The sequence below is a fragment of the Mya arenaria genome, chromosome 6, assembly GCF_026914265.1.
Source record: "Mya arenaria isolate MELC-2E11 chromosome 6, ASM2691426v1".
NCBI classification, from domain to species: domain Eukaryota; kingdom Metazoa; phylum Mollusca; class Bivalvia; order Myida; family Myidae; genus Mya; species Mya arenaria.
The window spans coordinates 67,136,962-67,162,009 of NC_069127.1; the positions used below are offsets into that span (position 1 = coordinate 67,136,962).

The 25,048-nt window shown below is 35.7% G+C and overlaps 1 protein-coding gene across 3 annotated transcripts in view; it reads left to right on the plus strand.

Annotated features, from left to right (window-relative positions):
• LOC128238976 (suppressor of lurcher protein 1-like) overlaps positions 1-25,048 on the plus strand; it is a 400,352-nt gene that overhangs the window by 341,656 nt on the left and 33,648 nt on the right. Inside the window, exons 6-11 of one of the 3 annotated variants that reach the window (XM_052955352.1) lie at positions 7,912-8,126; positions 8,667-8,714; positions 9,715-9,928; positions 10,630-10,853; positions 12,639-12,674; positions 14,162-14,209. In XM_052955352.1, coding sequence (XP_052811312.1) covers positions 7,912-8,126; positions 8,667-8,714; positions 9,715-9,928; positions 10,630-10,853; positions 12,639-12,674; positions 14,162-14,209 — 785 coding nt within the window. The remainder of the gene's footprint in view (positions 1-7,911; positions 8,127-8,666; positions 8,715-9,714; positions 9,929-10,629; positions 10,854-12,638; positions 12,675-14,161; positions 14,210-25,048) is intronic. The other 2 variants (XM_052955354.1, XM_052955355.1) reach the window with 2 other exon arrangements.

The window sequence follows — 25,048 nt, forward strand, 5'->3', positions numbered from 1 at the left end:
AAACGGGTAACGCCTGGAAATGTGGATCTAAAGCCTGACAATCTTTTTTGAAACGGGGCCAAGAAGGAGGTCTTGTTTTAATCACTTGTTAAGGAGAACCATCGTCATAAAATCGACAAAACCTATCCTTTCAAGTTAGCTAAAGTCGAAAAGGAATACATTGGCGCTTCTAGTATTAAAAATATACATCTGAACATAAACGTTATCAGCCATGGTGTATTTGACGAGAATGACACATAGACGACGGTGATGCCACGTAGTCGACGTTAATAACACGTAGACGACGGTGATGACACAGAGATGACGGTGATGACACATCGACGACGATAATGACACATAGATGACGGTATTGACACAAGGACAACGGTGATGACACAGAGACGACGGTGATGACTCATAGACGACGATGATGACACGTAGACGTCGGTCATGACACAAAGACGACGTTGATGACTCATAGACAACAATGATGACTTATTTTCGACGGTGATGGCACATGGACGACGGTGATGACACATGGACGACGGTGATGACACATAGACGACGGTGATGACACATAGACGACGGTGATGACACATAGACGACGATGATGACACATTTTCGACGGTGATGACACATTGACGACGGTGATGACACATAGTCGACGGGGATGACACATAGACGATGGTGATGGCTCATAGACGACGGTGATGACACATAGACAACGATGATGACACATAGACGACGGTGATGACACATAGATGACGGGGATGACACATAGACGATGGTGATGGCTCATAGACGACGGGGATGACACATAGACGATGATGATGACACATAGACGATGATGATGACACATAGACAACGATGATGACACATAGATGACGGTGATGACACATAGACGACGGTGATGACACATAGACGACGGTGATGACACATAGACGACGGTGATGACACAGAGACGACGGTGATGACACAGAGACGACGGTGATGACACATAGACGTCGGTCATGACACAAAGACGACGGTGATTACTCATAGACGACGGTGATGACACATAGATGACGGTGATGACACATAGATGACGGTATTGACACAAGGACAACGGTGATGACACAGAGACGACGGTGATGACACATAGACGACGGTGATGACACGTAGACGTCGATCATGACACAAAGACGACGGTGATTACTCATAGACGACCGTGATAAATCATAAACGACGTTGGTGACTCATAGACGACGGTGATGACTTGTAAACGACGTTGAAAACTCATGGACGACGGTGATGACACGTTCACAACGTTGATGACACAAAGACGACTGTGAGGACACATAGACGTCGGTGATCACACATACACGTCGGTGAACACACATACACGTCGGTGATGACACATACACATCGGTGATGACACATACACGTCAGTGAAGACACATAAACGTCGGTGATGACATATAAACGTCAGTGATGACACATACACGCACGTGAAGACACATACACGTCGGTGATGACACATTCACGTCGGTGAAGACACATACACGTCGGTGATGACACATACACGTCGGTGATGACACATACACGTCGGTGATGACACATACACGTCAGTGAAGACACATACACTCGGTGATGACACATACACGTCAGTGATGACACATACACGTACGTGAAGACACATACACGTCGGTGATGACACATACACGTCGGTGATGACACATACACGTCGGTGATGACACATACACGTCAGTGATGACACATACACGTCAGTGATGACACATACACGTCAGTGAAGACACATACACGTCGGTGATGACACATACACGTCAGTGATGACACATACACGTCAGTGATGACACATAGACGACGGTGATGACACATACATGTCAGTGATGACACATATACGTCAGTGAAGACACATACACGTCGGTGATGACACATACACGTCAGTGATGACACATACACGTCAGTGATGACACATAGACGACGGTGATGACACATACACGTCAGTGATGACACATACACGTCGGTGATGACATATACACGTCAGTGAAGATACATACACGTCGGTGATGACACATACACGACTGTGATGACACATATACGTCAGTGAAGACACATACACGTCAGTGATGACACATACACGTCAGTGAAGACACATACACGTCAGTGAAGACACATACACGTCGGTGATGACACATACACGTCAGTGATGAAACAAACACGTCAGTGATGACACATAGACGACGGTGATGACACATATACGTCAGTGATGACACATACACGTCGGTGATGACACATATACGAAGGTGAGGCCACATAATTATACGACGGTTATTACTGATATACGACCGTCTTAACACCTATATGACGGTGTTGATACATTTACGACGTTGATGACTAAAAGACAACGATGATGACTCATTTTCGACAGTGATGACACAGAGACTACGGTGATAACACAAATACGACGGTGATGGCTCATATACGACGTTAATGACTCATGTACGACGGTGATAACTAAAAGACCACGGTGATAACAGATAGACGACGGTGATTACCCATAGCCGACGGTGATCATTAATAGACCACGGTGATTACTCATGTACCACGGTGATTACACACAGACGACGTAAATTACTCATAGACGACGTTGATGACTCGTGTTCCACGGGGATTACACACAGACGACGTAAATTACTTATAGACGACGTTGATGACTCGTAGACGAGGTTAATGACTCGTAGACGACGATGATAACACATAAACGACGGAAATGACTAATAGACGACGGGGGTGACTAATAGACGACGGGGATAACACATGGTCAACGGGATTGACTCATATTATGTAAAATATCCTCTTGTTCAGGTGTTGTTTTAGTATTTTAGAATATTCATCTTTGATGATCCGTAACAATATATCAACATGTACTCCATTTCAGCATCGTTCTACCCTGGCATGTATGTCTGCTTTCACATTCATTGCCGAAAACACATTTTGATTTAAAGAAGTAAAGTCCAGATTTAATAAACAAAGAATCATATCTGAAGTAATAAGTAAATATAAACCAAACAAAGTCATAATTCACAGAAAAATGACTGCCTAGACAAGGCCCTCTTGAAATACAATCGATATAATTGGTATTTATGACATCGCATAATGATTTGATTGCATGTCATAGTCTGGAGTAACAACATTTTGAAAAGTAATAATTGGTCTATGTTATGTTTATGTGTTTTTCTCTTCAAATGAGATGTATGGAATTAGTCGAGATGAAAATCAAGAATCATAAAAAACAAGGCACATATTTATATTAAATATCTTAGCTTATGTGTGTACAAACATGGGAAGCTGCACTAGTTCCTGTTTGGAAAATAAATCTTTCTATGATAATAATTGGTGTTTTCATTGGAAAATAAGTGGAGTGCAATAATTATGCAACACTTTTTCGCCCGTACCAATTATTCGCACATCCTGTAAAAAAACCCACGTTTTAGCAATTCCATTATGATTGTATTTCATAAAATGATAGAATGTGTTAAAATGAAGCTTCAAAATAGTAATACTTATATTTTTCTCTGAGAAGCAGCAATTATTAAGCACCAGGTTTTGCCCTATTATTCCAGCGGGGGATTATTTATTTTTTTACCATTCAACAAAATGGAAATATTTCATTTTTATAAGAAAAGACATCAAAAATAAAATATGTTAATGTCAGTGGGGATCATTTTTTTTTAAATAATTTTTATTAGTTGTCGAATATTTGGTACAGTTCAATGTCACGAAAATTCTTTCATTAAATAAGCACAGAATTTTTTATTTTTATTTTACTTATTGTTGTTATTTATCATATTGAATACGGTAATTAACGAAACATAAAACGTATTCAAATCAAATCAAATTCAATGCAAATATAAAATTCACAAAGTTCAGAATTAACGTGGAATGTTTCTGAGTCCCCTTTCTACTTATACCTGTATCCGTATGTGAGGCTACCCGATCGACTTACAAATCGTTTGGCAATCCTTCCATTTACGTGTAGTCTCGCTGACACTCACAAAGCGATTTCTTCGTGAGTGTGTACATTACCTTGGTTACCGTTTGGAACTTCGTGAGAGTGTACAAGTCATTACCGTGGTTACCGTGTGGAACTTCGTGAGTGTGTACAAGTCATTACCATGGTTGCCATGTGTAACTCCGTGAGTGTGTATATGTCATTACCTTGGTTACCGTGTGGAACTTCGTGAGTGTGTACATGTCATTACCTTGGTTACCTTGTGGAACTTCGTGAGTGTGTACATGTCATTACCGTGGTTACAGTGTGGAATTTCGTGAGTGTGTACATGTCATTACCATGGTTACCATGTGTAACTCCGTGAGTGTGTATATGTCATTACCTTGGTTAGCGTGTGGATCTTTGTGAGTGTGTACATGCCATTACCTTGGTTACTGTGTGGAAATTCGTGAGTGTATACATGCCATTACCTTGGTTACCGTGTGGAACTTCGTGATTGTGTACATGTCATTACCTTGGTTACCGTGTGGAGCTTCATAAGTGTGAACATGTCATTACCTTGGTTACCATGTGTAACTTCGTGAGTGTGAACATGTCATTACCTTGGTTACCGTGTGGAACTTCGTGATTGTGTACATGTCATTACCTTGGTTACCGTGTGGAGCTTCATAAGTGTGTACATGTAATTACCTTGGTTACCGTGTGTACATATCATTACCTTGGTTACGGTGTGTGACTTCGTGAGTGTGTACATGTCATTACCGTGGTTACCGTGTTGAACTTCGTGAGTGTGTACATGTCATTACCTTGGTTACCATGTGTAACTTCGTGAGTGTGTACATGTAATTACCTTGGTTACCGTGTGTACATATCATTACCTTGGTTACCGTGTGTGACTTCGTGAGTGTGTACATGTCATTACCGTGGTTACCGTGTGGAACTTCGTGAGTGTGTACATGTCATTACCGTGGTTACCGTGTGGAACTTCGTGAGTGTGTACATGTCATAACAGTGGTTACCGTGTGGAACTTCGTGAGTGTGTACATGTCATTACCATGGTTACAATGTTGAACTTCGTGAGTGTGTACATGTCATTACCTTGGTTACCGTGTGGACCTCCGTGAGTGTGTACATGTCATAACAGTGGTTACAATGTGAAACTTCGTAAGTGTGTATATGCCATTACCTTGGTTACCCTGTGTAACTTCGTGAGTGTGTACATGTCATAACAGTGCTTAGTGTTACCCTGCTTATTCGGTTGGTTGTTCGAAGTATGATTCAATTATTATATTTTTTTTTATGTTTTGACTTCGTTGACGTTGGGTTTTTTTTCTTCACAGTCGCGCGTGAGATAGAAAAACGATTACCTATAATAAAGTATTGAATAAAACGTTAAATTCTCAAACGGTCAAATTACGACTGTTCACATAACCATGTGTGATAATGACACATTTATACACCCTTGGCCTTACACAAACATGTGTGACGTAGATCATACGCTTTACATATATTCTCAATATCGGCAAGACAGTTTCAACGTGCCGTACGCATACCTGGATGATTTAGCACTCACAAAGTAGTCCACCCATATAATATACATTACTCGGTTTGCAAACTCTCTATAACAGTTTATGGTATGTGTGAAAAGTATGTGTCTGGTCTTGTTAAGTCGTTTTTGTCTAAGTATTATGGTGTCCTGGTACCAATCAACTACACTACGTCTTCTTTTGCTGAAGATTTTGTGTCTGGTGTTCCTATCCATATATATCAATAATGACATTACACTGTGTTTAGTTCCATGCATAAAACAAAGATGACCATATATATCAAATATGTACATGGACAGGTAGTATGTTTGCATCAGCAAATTAAAAATTAAAGCAATGAAAGCTCTTGGGTATTCAGTTCGTTACAAAGCATTGAATGTAAGGCCGGTACTAAATGTACAAGCTTAATCCTAGCAGCATTTGTTTTAAATATATTCATTTGGTAGAAACCCTAGTCCTTGTGTCTGCAAGGAAATAAAGAAAATTAGTGTATGTCTAGTAAGAAATAACATCTGATTTTATTTCATTAGTCGTAATTGTTTCTATAGTTACAGTTATAAATGTTTGATATGTTATATAGAATATGACTGATAACAATGATTCATGTAATCTAGACTATTGAATAAATATAGATGGAATCTTTAATTCTCTGCATTGTTCGACTAAATAGAAGGCTTTTCTGTATTGCAATGCATTGCATTTTCATAAAACGGATTTATTTCCATTGTCTGTACATGCTTTTCAAGTCAATCACTGTCTGGGTTTGGTCCCTATCAGCAGAAATCGTTTACATCATGATTTTGTTTGAAGTGTTTACATGGTATACCGGCCAATATGTTTATGCATTTCAATTTGAGTAAAAGGAAATGGATATGTCCTGTAAGAGTGCGTTCTCTTTGTTGTAGCTAATGCATGTCAGTAATATATCGAGTAAAAGTGATTTAGAAACTTTATTTCTTTGCATACATAGAACACCCTGAAAACCATAACAATCTTTTGTCATTAAACCGAGTATACGCAATGATGGATGTTGTCACAAGCACATTCTTTTTTCAATCAAGGCAGTAAAAAATGTGAAACTAAAATGTAAAACAATTAAAGAAGTGTTGAAGTAAGTGCTAACACCATGCCCCGATTTCTCAAAACTTCTTAAGCTTAACAGGCTTAAGTAGCTTATTTCAAATAGTCAAAACACATACTAAAATGTGATTTTGGTAAATGAAATATGATTATTTGTGATATCCATAAAAGAGGTTCCTATTTAAGGTTGAATAACTCTAAATGATGTTTATATTATGCCAATTATAGACAAAGAAAAATAGTGGGATTAGCTAAATCCTGTTATAAGGGACTTAAGAAGTTTCGAGAAATTGGGGCCATGCCAATATTCAAGATACTTTTAAGGAAAAAGGCTGGGGTGTGTGGGGGCCATGCCGATTGACACTATGCAAAAATTCAACACACTTTTAGGGGATGGGGTTGGGGGTGTGTGCGCCATGCTGTGTTAGCCATTTGCTGAAATTCAACACACCTTTGTGGGATGTGGTGGTTTTGTGTGTGAGTCATGCTAGAATAAACTGGACTTTAGAAGAGAAACATAATGTCGTCATTTTTATTGATGTTTTTTTAAAAAAAATTAAGCCATTCGGAAACCAAAATATATAGACATTTTCACTACAACGAAAATAATAGCAGTAAACATAACTGTGCAGCATTATATTTCACCGAAAATGATAACATAATCAGTTATATACATTTTTGTGTGTAGTGTTTGGAATAGTTTAAGTTTTATTTCGGCTAGATAGCACATACATTTTTCTCCCACCTCAGATAAGTAGATCCAATAATTTAAACCATGCTATAAATTATTATCTTGCCCACGGGCGAAGATAAAATGCCCGTATGGAACTCCGTTTAATGGTCGCCACTTTGTTATTACGTCCCTTGTTGAAGACTGTCGTCTGTAGCATCATGCAAACCTTGTCTTGTGGCGATATTTAGAACGCTAATTAACTATTTCTCGCTTCAAATGTCACAATAAAACATTTTTCACGCACCATTTAAGAAATAATGCTTCCCTCTCCTTAGAACTATTTAAAGACCGATTTGACTATTAACATTATCTGAATCACTGCGCGCATATCCATGACAACCACGAATTATCGCATATCCATACGATTAAGTGCAATTAAGTGCATAAGAGTTCCAGCAAACATTTTTATTTAATTTTGTTTAACTGAGGTGGGAGAAAAGCATCTACCGTAGCCGCTTTTGTAAACCTCGTTTCCGCAAAACACCCTACGCTTGGGTCGGAATGAACCTAATTTACACTCTCGGCAATGGAAGATACTTATAATCTTATTACTGCAGGTGCTCTGACCGGATACGGATATACAAGAACCTAGACCGACCGGAAGTGAACGAGGATAGCCGATACGAAGATGAGGTTTGCGGAACGCTTGCTGACATGGACGAGAAAAAGTTCTTCTCGAGCGGGCGCGCGCTTATACTTGAATTCCATACCGATCCTAACTCTATGGAATCACATTCGGGCTTTAAAGGCGTTTTTACATTCCTTGAAAAGAGTAAGTGTTGTTTTAAATTAATCATGACTAGTATTAGAATGAATAGATTTGTTAACGTAAGATTTAATGCATAGGTAGAATCATTAGAAGTTTATTACATTGATTAAACTTTATGTTGTTTCGTTGGGTACAATTGTTATGTTGTAACATAAAACTGTTAAATGGTAGATGTAAATTGTTAAATAAGGCATTTCGCATTTAAATTCCACTGGAATAATCTGTTTACATAGTAACATCATGACAGCTTAGTAATGGGCGCATCTCTAATTTACGAGGATATTAACATTTGATGTTTGGTTATATCACCTCGACAAAATACAAACCTTGTTTATTTTCATTACAAATGGCCCTTGCCAATTGTAAAAGCAGAGAAATCCTGCACACTTTTACGAGACACGGATTTTTCAAACATTATCTGACATGCGTGGGATTAAATGAAACTGTAGCATAAATATTTAATGTGTTAGTTCTCAGACAGCCAGTACCGTTTTATCAACCTTAATGATTCCGATTTTATCATTTTATCCCTGTTCTCCGTAGAAATGTGTGCGGCGGTGTTTTCTCCTCATCTTCATACGCGCTGTACAGGCAAGGATCTCTCAGGGACACTGAGACACTGTTCCATACTTGTTTTCACATTTTTCTTCATTCTACATTTGATATAATATGTGCTATTTTTGAATGTCATTTTTATAAAACTGTTGATTGTCGCTTTGTGTCTACCTCTGCAATCTCCAATGTTTTACATCTTGATATGACGAACTGTATACTCATTTTTTTATGCAAACTATTACAGCTTTTTTACCGGGTTCTGGATATATGTATAATATTATGTATATCATTACTCTAACTTGTATTTCTTTTAACCTATATTTTATAATGCCTTGCCTAGACTTTAAAGTAAAAAATATAGGTATTGAATTGTTCAGATTTCGGAGTTGATTGATTGGTAAATTTGTGAGAGCTTCAGCAAGAAAATATATGACGTTTTGCTTAGTTGTGATTCGTGTAAATTAATTCATCTTCAAATATATAGGTATCTTATACCGATTTTTCTTTACAAAGTAAATAAAGAAACAATAGTTACATTGATGGTCTAACGTGATAGAATGCAATCTCTAGATGTATCTTTATATCTTGGTTTTATACTAGAGCACAAATGATCTTATACTGGACATCTATATTCAAATTATTGAATATTGTAAGCTTAATTAACGCACTCTGAAATACGTACCTTATTTTTTCCGATAGTGTTAGTAGGTCAATACAGGCTATCATTATTTTAGAAAGTTTAAAGAAATTATGCAAAGGTCTGTAAAAAGTCAGAACATAACTATGTTTATTTCAAAAAACAGTTTAAATCCTCTGGGTTATATAACATTCTTTTTATGTTATGTCAATTCAATTCACAATTGTATGTACGGAATTCATGAAAACATAATACATTTGCCTATTGGTTTTCTCTTTGCGTAAAAATATTGATCAAAGGGAAATAACTCAGTTTGTTTATTTCTTGTCAACATACGGTTGGCGAGCAAGTTATTTCAAACCCTTAACAACATACTTAATAAACACTAATACATTTCAGGTTCATTTAAGACAGATGGTATATTACAATACGGAACACAGTGTACATATGACATTCAAAGTACTTACAATCATACCAGTGGGAAATTCTTCTCACCACGCTACCCTCAGAAATACCCACAATCATCGAACTGTAGATACATATTCATGGGACAGGAGTCCGAGAAAGTGAAAGTCATCTTTAGAATTATTCGTCTACCTAAACATATATCAAGGTAAGAACATCTGTCAGTAAGATTAATACAGAAACAAATATAGGCCAATCATTGGCGATGTAGTTGTTTTAAGCTCGTTTCAAGAAAGTAACGTTGTGCTGATCTGGACATTTTCAAACAACTGAACACAAATTTGCCCAAATTAAACAGAGTCATGCACAAATGCAAATGATGCAATGGAAACTGCAGGAAGGACACACATAGATGTCGATTATCTTGCAACAATACGCAGGTCTATTTATTACGAAATGGGTATTATGTACAGCTATGTTGGGTTGCCCTCAAGGACACAAAAAGACTAAATTAACGCACACAGTTTTGGAACTCACTCTGCTCTTATAATAAACGTGCACATATATTTCCATTGAACAACATTGTGCGAGGCAGATCTGTAGCTGTGAAGTCATGCCAACAAATTATGATCAAAGTGAATGATTGAACAAATGTTTTGTCTACACGCAACTCTGTTCTGAGCGTGAACGTTGTGTAAACCGTTCACAATATGTTTAGCACATTGCTTTACCATATAACATAAACGACCTACGTTCCAAACACAGACATCATTTTCAAGACCACACTTTGATGCTATCAAGAGCCAATGAGTTGGAAACTGAAATGATTTTAATATAAACTTGAACTACATGTTCATAAACACATACGTTGTGATATATGTGCACATACATATTGTTTTTAAATTGCAGTTGTGACAACAGCGAGGATGTTATAAAGGTGTATGACGGCGCTAACGACTCAGCAAAGCTGATCAAACAATTTTGTGATACTCATAACCACGAGGAGATCTACTCCTCCGGTCCCTACATGTACGTGGAGTTCATGTCGGACGATTTCCATGAGAAACAGGGTTTTGCTGCTGAGTTCCAGTTCGTCGACGCCAGCTGGACAGATCCTATCTCTTCTCCGTCAGGTATATTGAAGCCTTTGAATTGTGTTATAAGAAAGTCTGTGTTATATTTTTTAAGACAAGACAAGTCTAGGTATAGTAATAACCTTGATGTGTTTGTCGGTGTCGGTGTCGATGACGTCGTGCAAAACAACATTTGCCGTACCTCAGATATTGTTCCAGGTATTTAAATGAAACTAAGTTCGCAAGTTGCCGGCGACAGTACAAACATGCAACTCTGGGTTTAATGATTGTTGAGGTGGCATTTCCCTTTACGACAGATGCCTTCTGCGCTTTCGCTTGTATTTTAGGCTTTGACTTGCTTCATATAAAATAAGATGATGAATATATCACTGAAATGCCTTTACTAGGACTATCTTCTGCGCTGTTATCATCACCGATGTAAATACTTTAGTTGTCAGATATACGTACAGTTGGCAAAATTCCTAACTCAGCAACTTTCAACTTCAAAATTACCAAAAGCATTTAGCTTTATGTAATCAATCCTCACATATGTCATACAAAACATCAATATCTTGTTTATATCACAAATCAATTAAGTCAAAAGCCTTAGAAAAATCAGGAAAATGTCAATTATTGGCTACGTGATATAAAAACTGCAAATGGTAGTGCATTCACTCTTTTTGACTTAACTTAAGTTTGTCAGAATCTGGCTTTGTAATTTAAACCCAAATAGTGTATATTAACATACTTCTTTCATATGTATCTAGTTTGTGAATTTAACATTGAAACTAGCATTTCGTTTTCGGTGTTAGGCCATCTATCTATGTTTCAATGTTTTATCGAAGACCAATTAAAAGCTGCAATGTTCTCTACCGCTTCAAATAGTTCCCCTTATTTGAATAAAATAATGGCAATGTTGTACTACTTTTCAGTATTTTTCGAATGGGACGAAGCCTTTCAAAATATTATGGTCTTGCGACGGATAGATATTGATAAGAACATAAAAAATAAAACTGTTTGATCATATGTCAACTATACCGCCCCTATAAAGGGTCATTACTTTGTGATTTTGAGGGCAAAGTATGTGTAAGCTTTAATGCTCATACAAAACTAGCTGAAACAGGTTAAAACTATTTCATAATCCTACTTAAGACATTGACATGGTACCTAGTTGTTGCGTTAGGAATTTGTCATTGCAGTCATGTCATCTATCTCGATTGTCATTTAAATTGTATGTGCTCGTACCTCAACTGTTCCATGATTCCATATCAGGTTTGGCAAAGAAAAGTTATGATCTATTGGCAGTCCTGATTTTGTCATAATGATATTTCAAGCTTGACGTTTTTCTATGCCAAATCCTTTGATAGATTTAACCATATCTATCAAATCACAGAACGTAGGCAATTTGTGGCGGTGTTCTGTTTCCTAGATGTTGTTTTCAATGTCATTCTGTGAGACTTCGCCAGACTATCTTATCTATATATATCGTAATAAGATAAACATTGCACGCCTTTGGTTGCGATACATCGCTGAACGCATGCGCGTATTGTTTGCAAAAGAACGCTTAAGACAAAACAAATGCCAGATATTTTTACTGCATATTTTGGCATTCGCCTTCGTTATTGCACTTTTATGTCCAAACTAGTAATTCGTTTCTCCTCTAAATACTGTTCTAGACATTGAGCTTAACTTTGTTGAAAAAAAGCTTTATTGCATATCACATTTATCTCCCGTTTCATTGAGCATAACTTCGCCTACCAGATACCTTTAAAGCTATCACAGTGATCTCCCTTCGCTACTGCTTCCCGTGGTGCTCTCACCTCCTGTATACCTTCTTGTTTTCAGATGGCGAATCCGTCAGAATATCCGGACCTGAAATAAGTAAGAACTTTAATAGGGTTAAGATAAGCATATGCCATACCAGCTTCTTCGTATCTGATTACCTACGGGCTTTGTTACGTTAGTACATTTAGTGTTATTTCAAATTCTGTATTGACCTCGCCTCTGAAATGTAGAGGTGATAATTTGGAACTGAATTCTATTTTGCTTTTTAATGACAGATGCATATATTGCTATCAACAGGCATAAAAGTTGAGTATAAGGTTGCGTTTGAACAGAACATATATGTTTTACGGAGATGCAAGTATTACAGTGCTAATTATATTACCTGTATAAATGTACATGTCCTTCACAATTCAACGTATTTATTTAGTGTTTTTAAAACTGTTTAGCACTTTACCCATTACTTTATTGCACAAACTGCTTTGCTGGTCCCAATTTCTTGATACATCAGTAGTCCCTTATAATAGGATTAAGCTAACATCAGTACTTTTGTTTTGATATAATTAATGTAGTATTAACATTCAAGACTTTGTTGACTTTAATGGAAACATTTGTTTTATGATTATAACGATATACTAAGTTTTAATTAGTAAAATTAAGATTATGTAAGAAAGTTGTCCTAATCAAATATCTACTTATTATGTTTATATCGTATAAGAACTTTCGAGAAATTGGGGCCAGGGATTTTTCAACAACATATTTGAAGGTATCAAATGTACAGAAAAGATTGTCATATCATTTGGCAATTGAAAATAATGTTAACTTATAATGCTTAGTGACACTTTAAAATGTTGGTATCATTTGGTTTCTGATTACTTGTATGTAAAGTCAAAGACCAATGAAAGCATATATGAGATAACATTATTGCAGTTTGCATTTTTGTTCGTTTTCAACCGAAGCTGGTCGAGCAATAACTCATTATTCAATCGTTCAAAGCGAAAATAAGGTGTTTGTAAAAAAGGTTTCTGTATACGTTTTGGGAATTCTTTTTCAAATCCTAAATCCATAAATACAAACTAATTTTGGGTAACCATGGATCCCAATCCAAATGCTTGTACATCGGTTACATTACGAAGCCTTGCTTTTCTATTGGGGACTTTGTAGCAATTTGCGTCATCAAATTGGCTCAAAATGTCCTCGAAACCAATGATTGCCAAAGAGTAAATAACGTGTTAAATATTTCATTATTTGCATGTGTTACCTTCTTGTGTTCTAAATATATCCTTTGAATTCTGCTATATTGAATGATAGCAACATAACTCCTTTAATCATACATGTATTTTATTATCATCGTATTTTGGAAAACTTTGTCAATTTTAGGAAATTGGATAGTAGACTAATGTTGGCCCCTATTATAGAAAGTGTAAAGGCTCTGCCTTGACATGCACTGACTTTAGTTTACTTAATGGTGATTGTTGTTTATAAAAGCAGCGTTACGGCATTGTTGCTGTTCATTTAATCAACATTCGTCACGAAACTTTCTTAACGCATGTAGTAATAAATTGCGATAATTTTGTCAATAACAGGTAAATCTGCTACTGAAGTGCAAATGTACGTCAAAGAAGGAGACAAAGGTCAGTCGCAGCTAACTAACCTTTCACGAACCCTTAGAAAGAGCTTAAGTTCTCGTTCGGCGGGCTTTATAGATTATAAATGCAAACCGAATGAATCTAGTTAAGCGTTTCGTGTAATGAATCTTGTGAAGATATAGTATTTAACGCGATACACCGCCTGTAGAAATACCTTTGTTGCAAATAACTACTATGTTGACTGGTTCCGATTGTTATTTTCCCAGCTTGCAACTAATCGAATAATAAATATCCTACCTAACATTATAATTATGTAAGGTTATGTCATTTATCTTTAAAAATGTTTTTAGCTGAAATGAATTGCACGCAACATTACTGCTTCTCTAAAATAATAACTGAAATTAATGTTAGCTAACAGTGAAGTTGCCAGTTTGAGTTCTACTTAAATGCACACTGTAGATATTTTTACAATTTGCAGCTTCAATCCTACAAAATACATGTAATATAAAAACAATCTGTTATTTATTTATAGAGCAACAACCTACAAATTACACAAATACAGGTCAGTTGTAGTATACCCCTTAACGTTAGAGCACTCGGCGTGCCTATTCAAAGACCCTTTTTTCTAAATAAGTTATTGTTTGTTTTGAACACTTTGGTAAAGACTATAAACATTTCAGACAGTAACGCTCTTCCTACCATTTATACTTCGTTGTCAAATATTAATATTGATTTCGTACCTCATTTTTTCAAATAATATTGTATTGGAATTTCTGCTTTTCTAATTTTTGAAGAACAGTTTAAATGTGTTATCATTCTTCTTAATATTTCAGAGATTATCTTATATAAATATCTTACAAGCATGTATCTCCGTCGAATTGTCGTTCTGAAACTTAAGCAGCGGTAAATGGTAGCTTAAACTTATTGCCCGGTTTAATGAGCACGACCTTGCTTATCGAATGGCAAAACGTATTTAAGGATAATATGTTATTTACAGTGTAAACCCATGTACCTTGTAGATCCAAAATTAGTTCTTTACTACACTACAGGTGTCAAAAAGTCACCATTGTTTCTCAAACCTGTTTCTAAACTTTGTAGATGAAGCATAGAAGCATAGCATTTACTCTTATCAAATCCTGCCCTAGTAGCCACCTGTGTTGTCATACCATTTTTTATCTTTCGTTTAATGCATTTTGCTCAGAAATGATAACACTCAAATATTGCAATTTAGCGGTATGTTGAGATATATTAAAACAACCACAAAAAAGTATATGTAAAAATTAAAGAGGAAATTATTATTTTTTTCGTGATACTGTCTTCATTATTATCTTGACGACTGATTACCTTTATCAATTCTAGACGAACACCACACAAGTAACACCGCTACAGGTCAGTGTTTAACATATCATCCAATTAGCAAACACATCTTTTGGAACCCTATTCTCCTTAAACTGTGGACACTCTTCCATTGTCTTCATTTACTGGATCTCCCTCCTTAGTATTCAAAGCTTGACCAGAACCACAGTTAGTATGATGCTATCTGTAAGTCTCCTTTTAAACCTCTTAATACGTAGATTATTACCGCGTTTTGTTTCTCAAGACGTCGTTTGTGTGTGGTATGTTGATTGCGGTAATTTATTAATAATATATTATAAATTTATTCCTATCAACTTTATAAATTAAGGTCTTTTGCACATTGGTCATATTATATTATCTTGTTAAAATAAATACGAATATATGTGGACTCTACCAACCACACTAATCATGTATTATAATCATTCCATAACGCTCACTAGCTGATCAGTGTTCGTTAAATTTCATTATTGCTCACGATTAGTTTAATCAATTTTAGAGGAAGACAATACAAGCAACACTGATAGAGGTCAGTTCGAGTTATTTCCCTTTGATCTTGTAGACTGTTTAACGCACATTTCTGATAGAATCTTGCCCTAAGAAATTTCACACACCACCAATCCACCCATAGTTTAATTTTTACTGACTAGATTCCTTTAGCTTTCCAAGCTTCACAACTTGTAACAGTTTAAGTTTCGTAGGTTTTATTATGCAAAAAGTATTTGATACTACAATCTTTATTATACGTGTGTAGATTTAGTCAACGATATGTATGATGAAAAGAAATAATAATCTACAATACACGAAGTCTGCTCTGTAGCTATATATGTGTACATGTAATTCCTGCGTAAGCGACTTTACATGACCATGATGAATAAAGATAATGCAGTTATACTGCTTCCTTTTACTATATATTAAACGGAGTTATATACAAACACACTCACATTTCGTATACCCATTTATTATGTTTTAAACAAATTGAAATTTACAAGAGATATAAAACCATGTTGGCTCTACCACGATTCACTTATTATTATTTTTAATATTTCAAAACGCTTATTAGCTGTTCGGTATTTGTTAAAAGTATTTTTGCTTATAATTAGTTTTTCAAATTCAGAGGATGACAATCCAAGCAACACTGATACCGGTCATTTTAAATTTTTCCTATTGATACAACAGAATGTGTGGCATTTGCTTAATCCGTACGATCAATCATCTGCATATGTTCTTTGTTCTTCTTTTTGTTGAATCTAGAAATTTCAAACACCACTGACCGACCCTTAGTTATCTTTTAATTGAGTAAAATTCAATTGCACACTTTTGAATTTGCGAGTTCCCCACCATGTCTGTTTTGATGGTTCGTATACTTAAATCATGTCAAAGGTATTGACGTTTGGATCTTCTTTAAATGTCATGATCTTGACTATACGTGTATAACTATATTTATGATTAATCCGCCATTAATTTATTATTAATTATATTCAGCAGTTTTGAATTTCCATACAATCTCTGTGTAAATCTACTTCTAACTACCATTATTATAAAGAATATTAATAATGCATTGATATTACTTCTTTTTCGCACTTTTTGGAATGAAGGCATAAATAATACACTGTATCCTTTCGTTTTAGGAAATCTTATCACATGATGAAATTAATTCAATTTCTGAAACTATGTTGATTCTAACAAGATATAATAAATCTGTATTATAGCATCCCCTCAAATATTCAATTTTCGTTAAATGAGCATCACCGCTTACGCTAACCTTAATCAATTTTAGAGGGAGACAATACAAGCAGTACTGATGCAGGTCAGTTCCAGTTATTTCCCTTGCTGTGGAATGTATAGCACACGCAATTTCTTAAACCTTTAATCCTTTCTCGCTGAAAATAACACCCCTCGATTCTTATCTGTCCTTTGTACTTCTTATCGCTGCTTCTAGACAGTAGGTCTTAAACTGTTCACACACCACCAATCCACCCCTAGTTATGTTTTTACTTATTATCGCTGCGTCTAGACAGTAGGTCTTTAACTGTTCACACATCACCACTCCACCCCTAGTTATGTTTGTACTTCGTATTGCTGCGTCTTGATAGTATGTCTTAAACTGTTCACACACCACCAATGCACTACTAGTTATGTTTGTACTTCTTATCGCTGCGTCCAGACAGTAGGTCTTAAACTGTTCAAACATCACCAATCCACCCCTTGTTATGTTCCTTGTTATGTTTGTTCTTCTTATCGCTGCGTCTAGACAGTATGTCTTAAACTGTTCACACACCACCAGTCCACTACTAGTTATGTTTGTTCTTCTTATCGCTGCGTCTAGACCGTATGTCTTAAACTGTTCAAACATCACCAATCCACCCCTTGTTATGTTTGTACTTCGTATTGCTGCGTCTAGACAGTAGGTCTTAAACTGTTCACACACCACCAGTCCACTACTAGTTATGTTTGTTCTTCTTATCGCTGTGTCTAGACAGTTGGTCTAAAACAGTTCACACATCACCAATCCACCCCTAGTTATGTTTGTACTTCTTATCGCTGCGTCTAGACAGTTGGTCTAAAACAGTTCACACATCACCAATCCACCCCTAGTTATGTTTTTACTTATTATCGCTGCGTCTAGACAGTTGGTCTAAAACAGTTCACACATCACCAATCCACCCCTAGTTATGTTTTTACTTATTATCGCTGCGTCTAGACAGTAGGTCTTTAACTGTTTACACACCACCAATCCACCCCTAGTTATGTTTGTACTTCTTATCGCTGCGTCTAGACAGTAGGTCTTAAACTGTTCACACATCACCAATCCACCCCTAGTTATGTTTGTACTTCTTATCGCTGCGTCTAGACAGTAGGTCTTAAACTGTTCACACATCACCACTCCACCCCTAGTTATAATTGTACTCAGCAGAATCCAGCTCCTCGCCTTTTTTGTTGCAAGTTTATCACATTGTCTTTTTTTATTGTTCGTCAGATTGTATTGATATTACGAATACTCTTTATGCACAATCTGAATGTCTGCAATGTATAATGATGTGTATCTGTAATTAACATTTTGCGAATTGCGTTCAGTAGATAGTGACAAGTTCATTCAATCCCTTCATCTCCTAGGCAGTTATCTCTGTTAACGAGCAGGCACTCGAAAACTATTTATAATGTAAGCTTTTAACTTTTTGACAAATGTATGTTATGTTTTCTCGTTGCCGTATTTTGTTTAACTATCGTTATTATATTCCATATCCAAACGTCAAAATGTATTCGAAATAAAAAAGTAGGTCAAACTTTGAAACGCGGTCACGTCATTTCGAACATGATTACGTGATATGCACGCCACGAATTACATTAAGATAGAAAACATATAAAATCCTTTCCTTGGAAAATGAAATGTTAACTTGTAAGAGTCATGTTGTAATTAACAAAATGTGTGGATCCAACAACGATCCCATTAACAAAAACAGATGTATTAAACTGGCATTAGCACTTCGGTTACAATTTAACAGGCAATTAACAATTTACGTTATAATATGTTATCTAAAAGCATTGAGGGTAACATGGCAGAAGGACAGAAAAATCTTTATGTAAAATTATGGATGCAATTTACATTTGCAATATATATATATAGCCAAGGTGCGTCCAAATCAAAACTGTCAAACGTTGTCATCGCTTGTTTTGAAGATTTTGCCCCAGCATGAATGTTAATAATTATTCTCAAACCATAAGGACAAAACCTTATATATTTTAACAGACAAAACGTCATATTTCTAAGACCTTAAAACCTATATGCATGCAAAATTGCCTGCCGTTGCCAGGGCACAACTATTTAGAATAGTTCTCGTGTAACCTTTCTCACAAAAGTATTACTCCGATTTCTTTTTATGTCTTGATTCTAAATGTTATGTTTATTTAGATGAAACTAACTTCTGAAACGTATTACATCCTGAGAAATCATTTCGACGTAATGGCTTTCAATAATACCATAAAAACTACCGGCAATCTGAGCTTTACATTTTAAGATTAAATTTTGAGCCCGGATAAGAAAATGCGTAGGCTATTAGAATGGGAATAATTGACACAAAGTCTGAATAAATCCAAGATTATTAAATTTCTTTACTATTACGAAATTTAATCTGAGGCTCAGCTGGATCTCCCAGTAGAAAATGACTACAGCAGATCGTAAACAACTGAAAAAAATCCTATTCGTAAATATAAGTTAACCAAGTAGAGATTTTGTTTAAGAAGTCATCGGATATGGTACCAGTAAGATAAATGTGACACTGGTATGAAATATTTACGCTGACTTTGGTGTCATGTATTCATAACTCCATAATATATCAATATTTTTAACATGGCCTAGATGCATAACTTCTTGAACTAAAAAGAAGCTCATTGACAGTATGAAAAGTACATTTTCCGTTCCCTTGAGTCGTGTTATGCAAAGCTACCAGACAGTCTGGTGGAAGTTGATGTCAAATAATATATATCAATTCTCGTTAATGTACATTTATTTCTATATTATACTGAAGTGTTTGCAGCTATGTTAACCAGTATACCAAACTTTAATTTGTTTAATTTCTTTCCCTTATAGTTTGCCGATGATATGTTTCAAATTCGACACTTTCATTTATTTTAAAATTTATGAAAATTAACGATGTTATTATTATCATCAATTTCGATTTGAAGGTATTACAATAGCATGAATTGGCAATTATTTCTAAACCGTTAGAAACTATAAAACGGAACTTGGTGAATACATTGGCAAACGTTTTGCACGGAATTACGCATAAATATTACCCATATACCGTGTCATCATGAATACATTTCCAGCTGAAATGCTGGTTTAGTAATGTTCCGCCCAAAATCAAATATTCAGATATTTTTATGATGTCTTAGTTGTGCTTGCTTCATATGGTAATAATACGATGAAACCAACAGTTACAAGCGCAGAAGTCGAACATTCAAAAGTTAACACTGTTTATAGGCACAAGGCGAAGGCCAAACATTACAATGGTCTAGAGACACAAACGTTTAAACACAAAATACTCAAACATACCACACACTCTTGAAAACAGTTGTACCGATACAAGATGAGATTACCGCCTTTAAACGAAAATAAAACACAAGTAAACCTAAACACGAGTCGACTGGGTAATTTAAGTACTTTGTATGGTCAGAAACTCACATTTGTCCCAACGTTAATCAATAACTACAAAATGATGGACAAATGATTGTCGAACCTGACAAGCGACACAGTCGAGTCACAAAATGCTGCGTCGAATAAGGACCGAGTTGCATTAATGGCAAAATATCAGGGAGAAAACTCGTGTTCAATTTAAATAGTTATCAACATGTAAAGGCCTTATTATGTCCTATACATCTCTTAACTCAATTGACCACGTCCAAATTGTCTTCATCTGATTAAGGTTGCTCTATCTTTCTCCGGTTCTAGCTGCTCGTTTATTTCCTAGGGATCAATATGCGTTGAAGTTTGGTTGAAATATTAGCTTCCGAAGGCACAATTCGAGGCCGTATGTGAAGATTGATGGAATGTCATTTTCTTTTAAAGGGACTATTTCATGGTTTGTAAAATGCACTTTTATATGGAAAAGAAATTATTACGAAATAAAGCGAAGCAATCCAAAACACGAGCGACTCCCTTAAAGACTTCATCTGACCTTAAACATATACCCATTATTTTGTTTTTGATGGGATCTTCAGATTCGATTTCAATTCAATTCAGATTAAAATGTTTCTTTAAACTTGAACCCTTGAATACACTGTGTTACTCTAATACCTTAAAATAAAACATTTCTTAACGTCTCCATTTCATTAGTGCATTGTCGTTTTACCTTACACTTAATGTACGTAAGTAATCCGAAATGTAAAACGACTTACTAGATATTTGATCTCTAACAATGTGGTTTATTATTCCGTGCAGAGTCATTGTTGGAGCCAGTTTATTTGCAGAGTCATTGTTGAAGCCAGTCTATTTGCAGAGTCATTGTTGAAGCCAGTCTATTTGCAGAGTCATTGTTGGAGCCAGTCTATTTGCAGAGTCATTGTTGGAGCCAGTCTATTTGCAGAGTCATTGTTGAAGCCAGTCTATTTGCAGAGTCATTGTTGAAGCCAGTCTATTTGCAGAGTCATTGTTGGAGCCAGTATATTTGCAGAGTCATTGTTGAAGCCAGCCTATTTGCAGAGTCATTGTTGAAGCCAGTCTATTTGCAGAGTCATTGTTGAAGCCAGTCTATTTGCAGAGTCATTGTTGAAGCCAGTCTATTTGCAGAGTCATTGTTGAAGCCAGTCTATTTGCAGAGTCATTGTTGAAGCCAGTCTATTTGCAGAGTCATTGTTGAAGCCAGTCTATTTGCAGAGTCATTGTTGAAGCCAGTCTATTTGCAGAGTCATTGTTGAAGCCAGTCTATTTGCAGAGTCATTGTTGAAGCCAGTTTATATGCAGAGTCATTGTTGAAGCCAGTCTATTTGCTTCGCATCTCGAGTGCGATTTGCTCTCTACCCTAGTGCCTGTTTTACATAGGATCTCAAACAAAAGCGCGACAGAAAATTGGCATACACGATGATATATTACGCTAATGTAGCGTCTCTTAGCAAGATTGAATGTTTGCGGCGCTCTCAGCAAACTGAATATTGAATCTAAGTAAGCCATTTATGATAATGATCGGACGTCACAAGATCAATCAGAGCCGGTCGTCATTTGCGTTTATCTTTGAGGTTAAAAGTTTATTGTACAAAATGTCTCTGGAACATACACATACTAAACAGCTAAATATATAATTCAAACGTGAGAGATAGTGACAATGAGGTGTTATGATTTCAAAATTAAACTTCTATAAAATAGTTTCTTTCTTCAAACGCTAAATATACATGTATAAACATCGGAATGTTACGTATAATCAAAGTATTCGAATTGATATAAATGAACACACTTTATCTACATTGGCATATTCTTAATAATATTTTGCAATATGAACAAATCCTTATTACATTTTATTAAGGACATATCAGCCAAAAATTGAATTCATCCTCTACAATACAACATTCGCAGTATGGACTAATGCATTCTTTTCTTTGTATCCCCAAGATTTAAAGGGAACTAGTAATGTAGTATGTACAGAACATCTAAATGACGCAATATATTTACGAAATTAAGCTACATCTAAATAATAAGCATATGGTTCAATTGTTAAAATTGCTTAATAATGAGTACGTAATGATAACTTTCTATTATCTATACCTCTGGCTCTCCACATTTAGAGATACGGAGAAACGAACCCTCTTTAATAAGTAGGCATGGTGTTATAATGAAACAGTAAGATCTGGTTATTGTCGAATACAGTTTTTTGATTTGCTTTAAGAATGACATATTTGCCCAGAAAAAGCTTTTTGTAGTTTTATAACAAAGCTCGTATTGTCTATTATTTCATGCTGTAAATGGCTCGGCATGATATTGATGTACGTTTTAAATGAATTCAACATACTCTGTGTTGGACATTGACAAATTGGTGATGATAATTTGGAAATAGCTTATCTATCCTCTTATCATTCGTTCAACAATCACAGTTACTCCGAATTTGTTCACATTTCACCACTATCCGTTTCTCTTAATCAAGATATGAGCGTAAGTCTGCATACCAGGGAGCTAATCACATCTGCAGTTGATTTAACACAGCTGTGAGCCTAACAGACAACAATTCGCGTCTTGGAATTTATCAGTGAAAACAGAAAATTGCATTTCTGTGCTGAGGACCTAGCATGTATCTTCATACACATGTTTGTGTTGGTTTAGGTGTCAAAACTTTTACGAGAAACGGAGAATATGCTCGTTTGTTTCCTATTAAGTTTTTTTCATAATATTTCTTTATCACATCATGTAATTGATTTTATTTAACAGGGTATTTCAAAACGAGTTTGAAGTATTTTAGGAAATTTATGATTTATCCCTAGGGAAACACTGGACGTTGTATTATCACAGCTGTATATAGTTTCACTTTCATTTCTCTTTAACGGACCGTATTCCCTACACGTCGTTACGGTGCCTCAAAGTTATTTATTTGTTCTATTGTCTCAGTCAGTTGTTCTGATTCGAAAACAGTCTGTATGCAATACACTTCCTTCAATGGTATCAATCTGTTATAGTTCATCTATATCTGCTTGTACTTCCGGATGATGTGCTTATACATTCATTTTAAGGTGACGGAAAATTAATGATAAAATTACCATTTGCGCTGTTGGAAACCATAAATCTCTCAAGATTAGGCGTTGTCGCGTCACAATCGATGGTATATTATAGACATTACATATTCAACCCTAACCCAGGTCTATGTTTGATGTTAAAACGCTACAAATAACAAAGTAGCTAGAATTGTGGCTCCATTTTAAATCATATACAATAACACAATAGTGCGTGGATTCTTTCAGACAATTTACGATCACGGCTAGGCAACATTTTCTTGCCGCACTCATAAATACCATAATCTCTTCGCCCTCTCTTTTCCATGTGTTTCAAGCAGGAGACAGTAGGCCTCATGCTGATGCTAAATTACCTAAATAACACTCCTCATTGATGTATGTGTAATGGTTAATGAATGGGCCGCTTCGTAGTCTAAACAGCTGCTTTTTGGATAATCTAAGCTATATAAGAAATATTGAATTATTATTCGTCTATAAATTCAGAAACTTTTAACCTTGGCTTTATTACTCCATATATATTTATTGCTGAAATTATGAAGATATCTGGCATTCTGTTACGATCGTTTGTACATGAAAACGTAAGCAAGCCCCACTATCACCAAAAGACTTAAGGAATTGCTCAATCTCAACTCATTTTATTTCAAAGTGCATAGAATAATTTAAATAATGGATTGATTTTACTATATTTAAAATTGCATTGCCAAACAAAGTTTTATTCAATCGCGTTACGATCAATCGTGTTTTCTGGAAGGAAACGGTTTATGTAACAGGTTCGAGTTTTGTTTCCATTGGCAAACCTTCCATGCTATACAGGTTTTATTTACAAGTAACTGATGAATATTCAATATCAACCAAATCGCATTTACAATTTATTTGTATTGTTAAATAGTATATTTATTTGATAACTTTCTCTCTTAAGAGCAAAGTACAGGGCGCCTTTTGTACAATTCATGTGTGTGTCTACAATGTTGTATTTTTGTAAAAAGCGTGGCAGAAAAATGAAAAAATACTTTGTCCGACGTAGTCTGCGGTGTCGTTGGATGACACATATTGATTGTCACGTCAGTAGGTCAAATATTAAATTCATAGTCACCTTAATTATAAAATTAATGGGCGCTCCAGACAAGCGGAATTTCTCTAAGTACAGTTTCTAATAAAGACCGATTTTTGCATAAAATGCAGAATAACAGAAACATTATGGTGTACAATTAAAATATATTATCAACATAGAAATGCCAACATTATGGCCAATAAATCTCTTATTTTAATTGACCACGTCTTAATTGGCTCAATATGACTTAGATTGCTCTTTCTCTC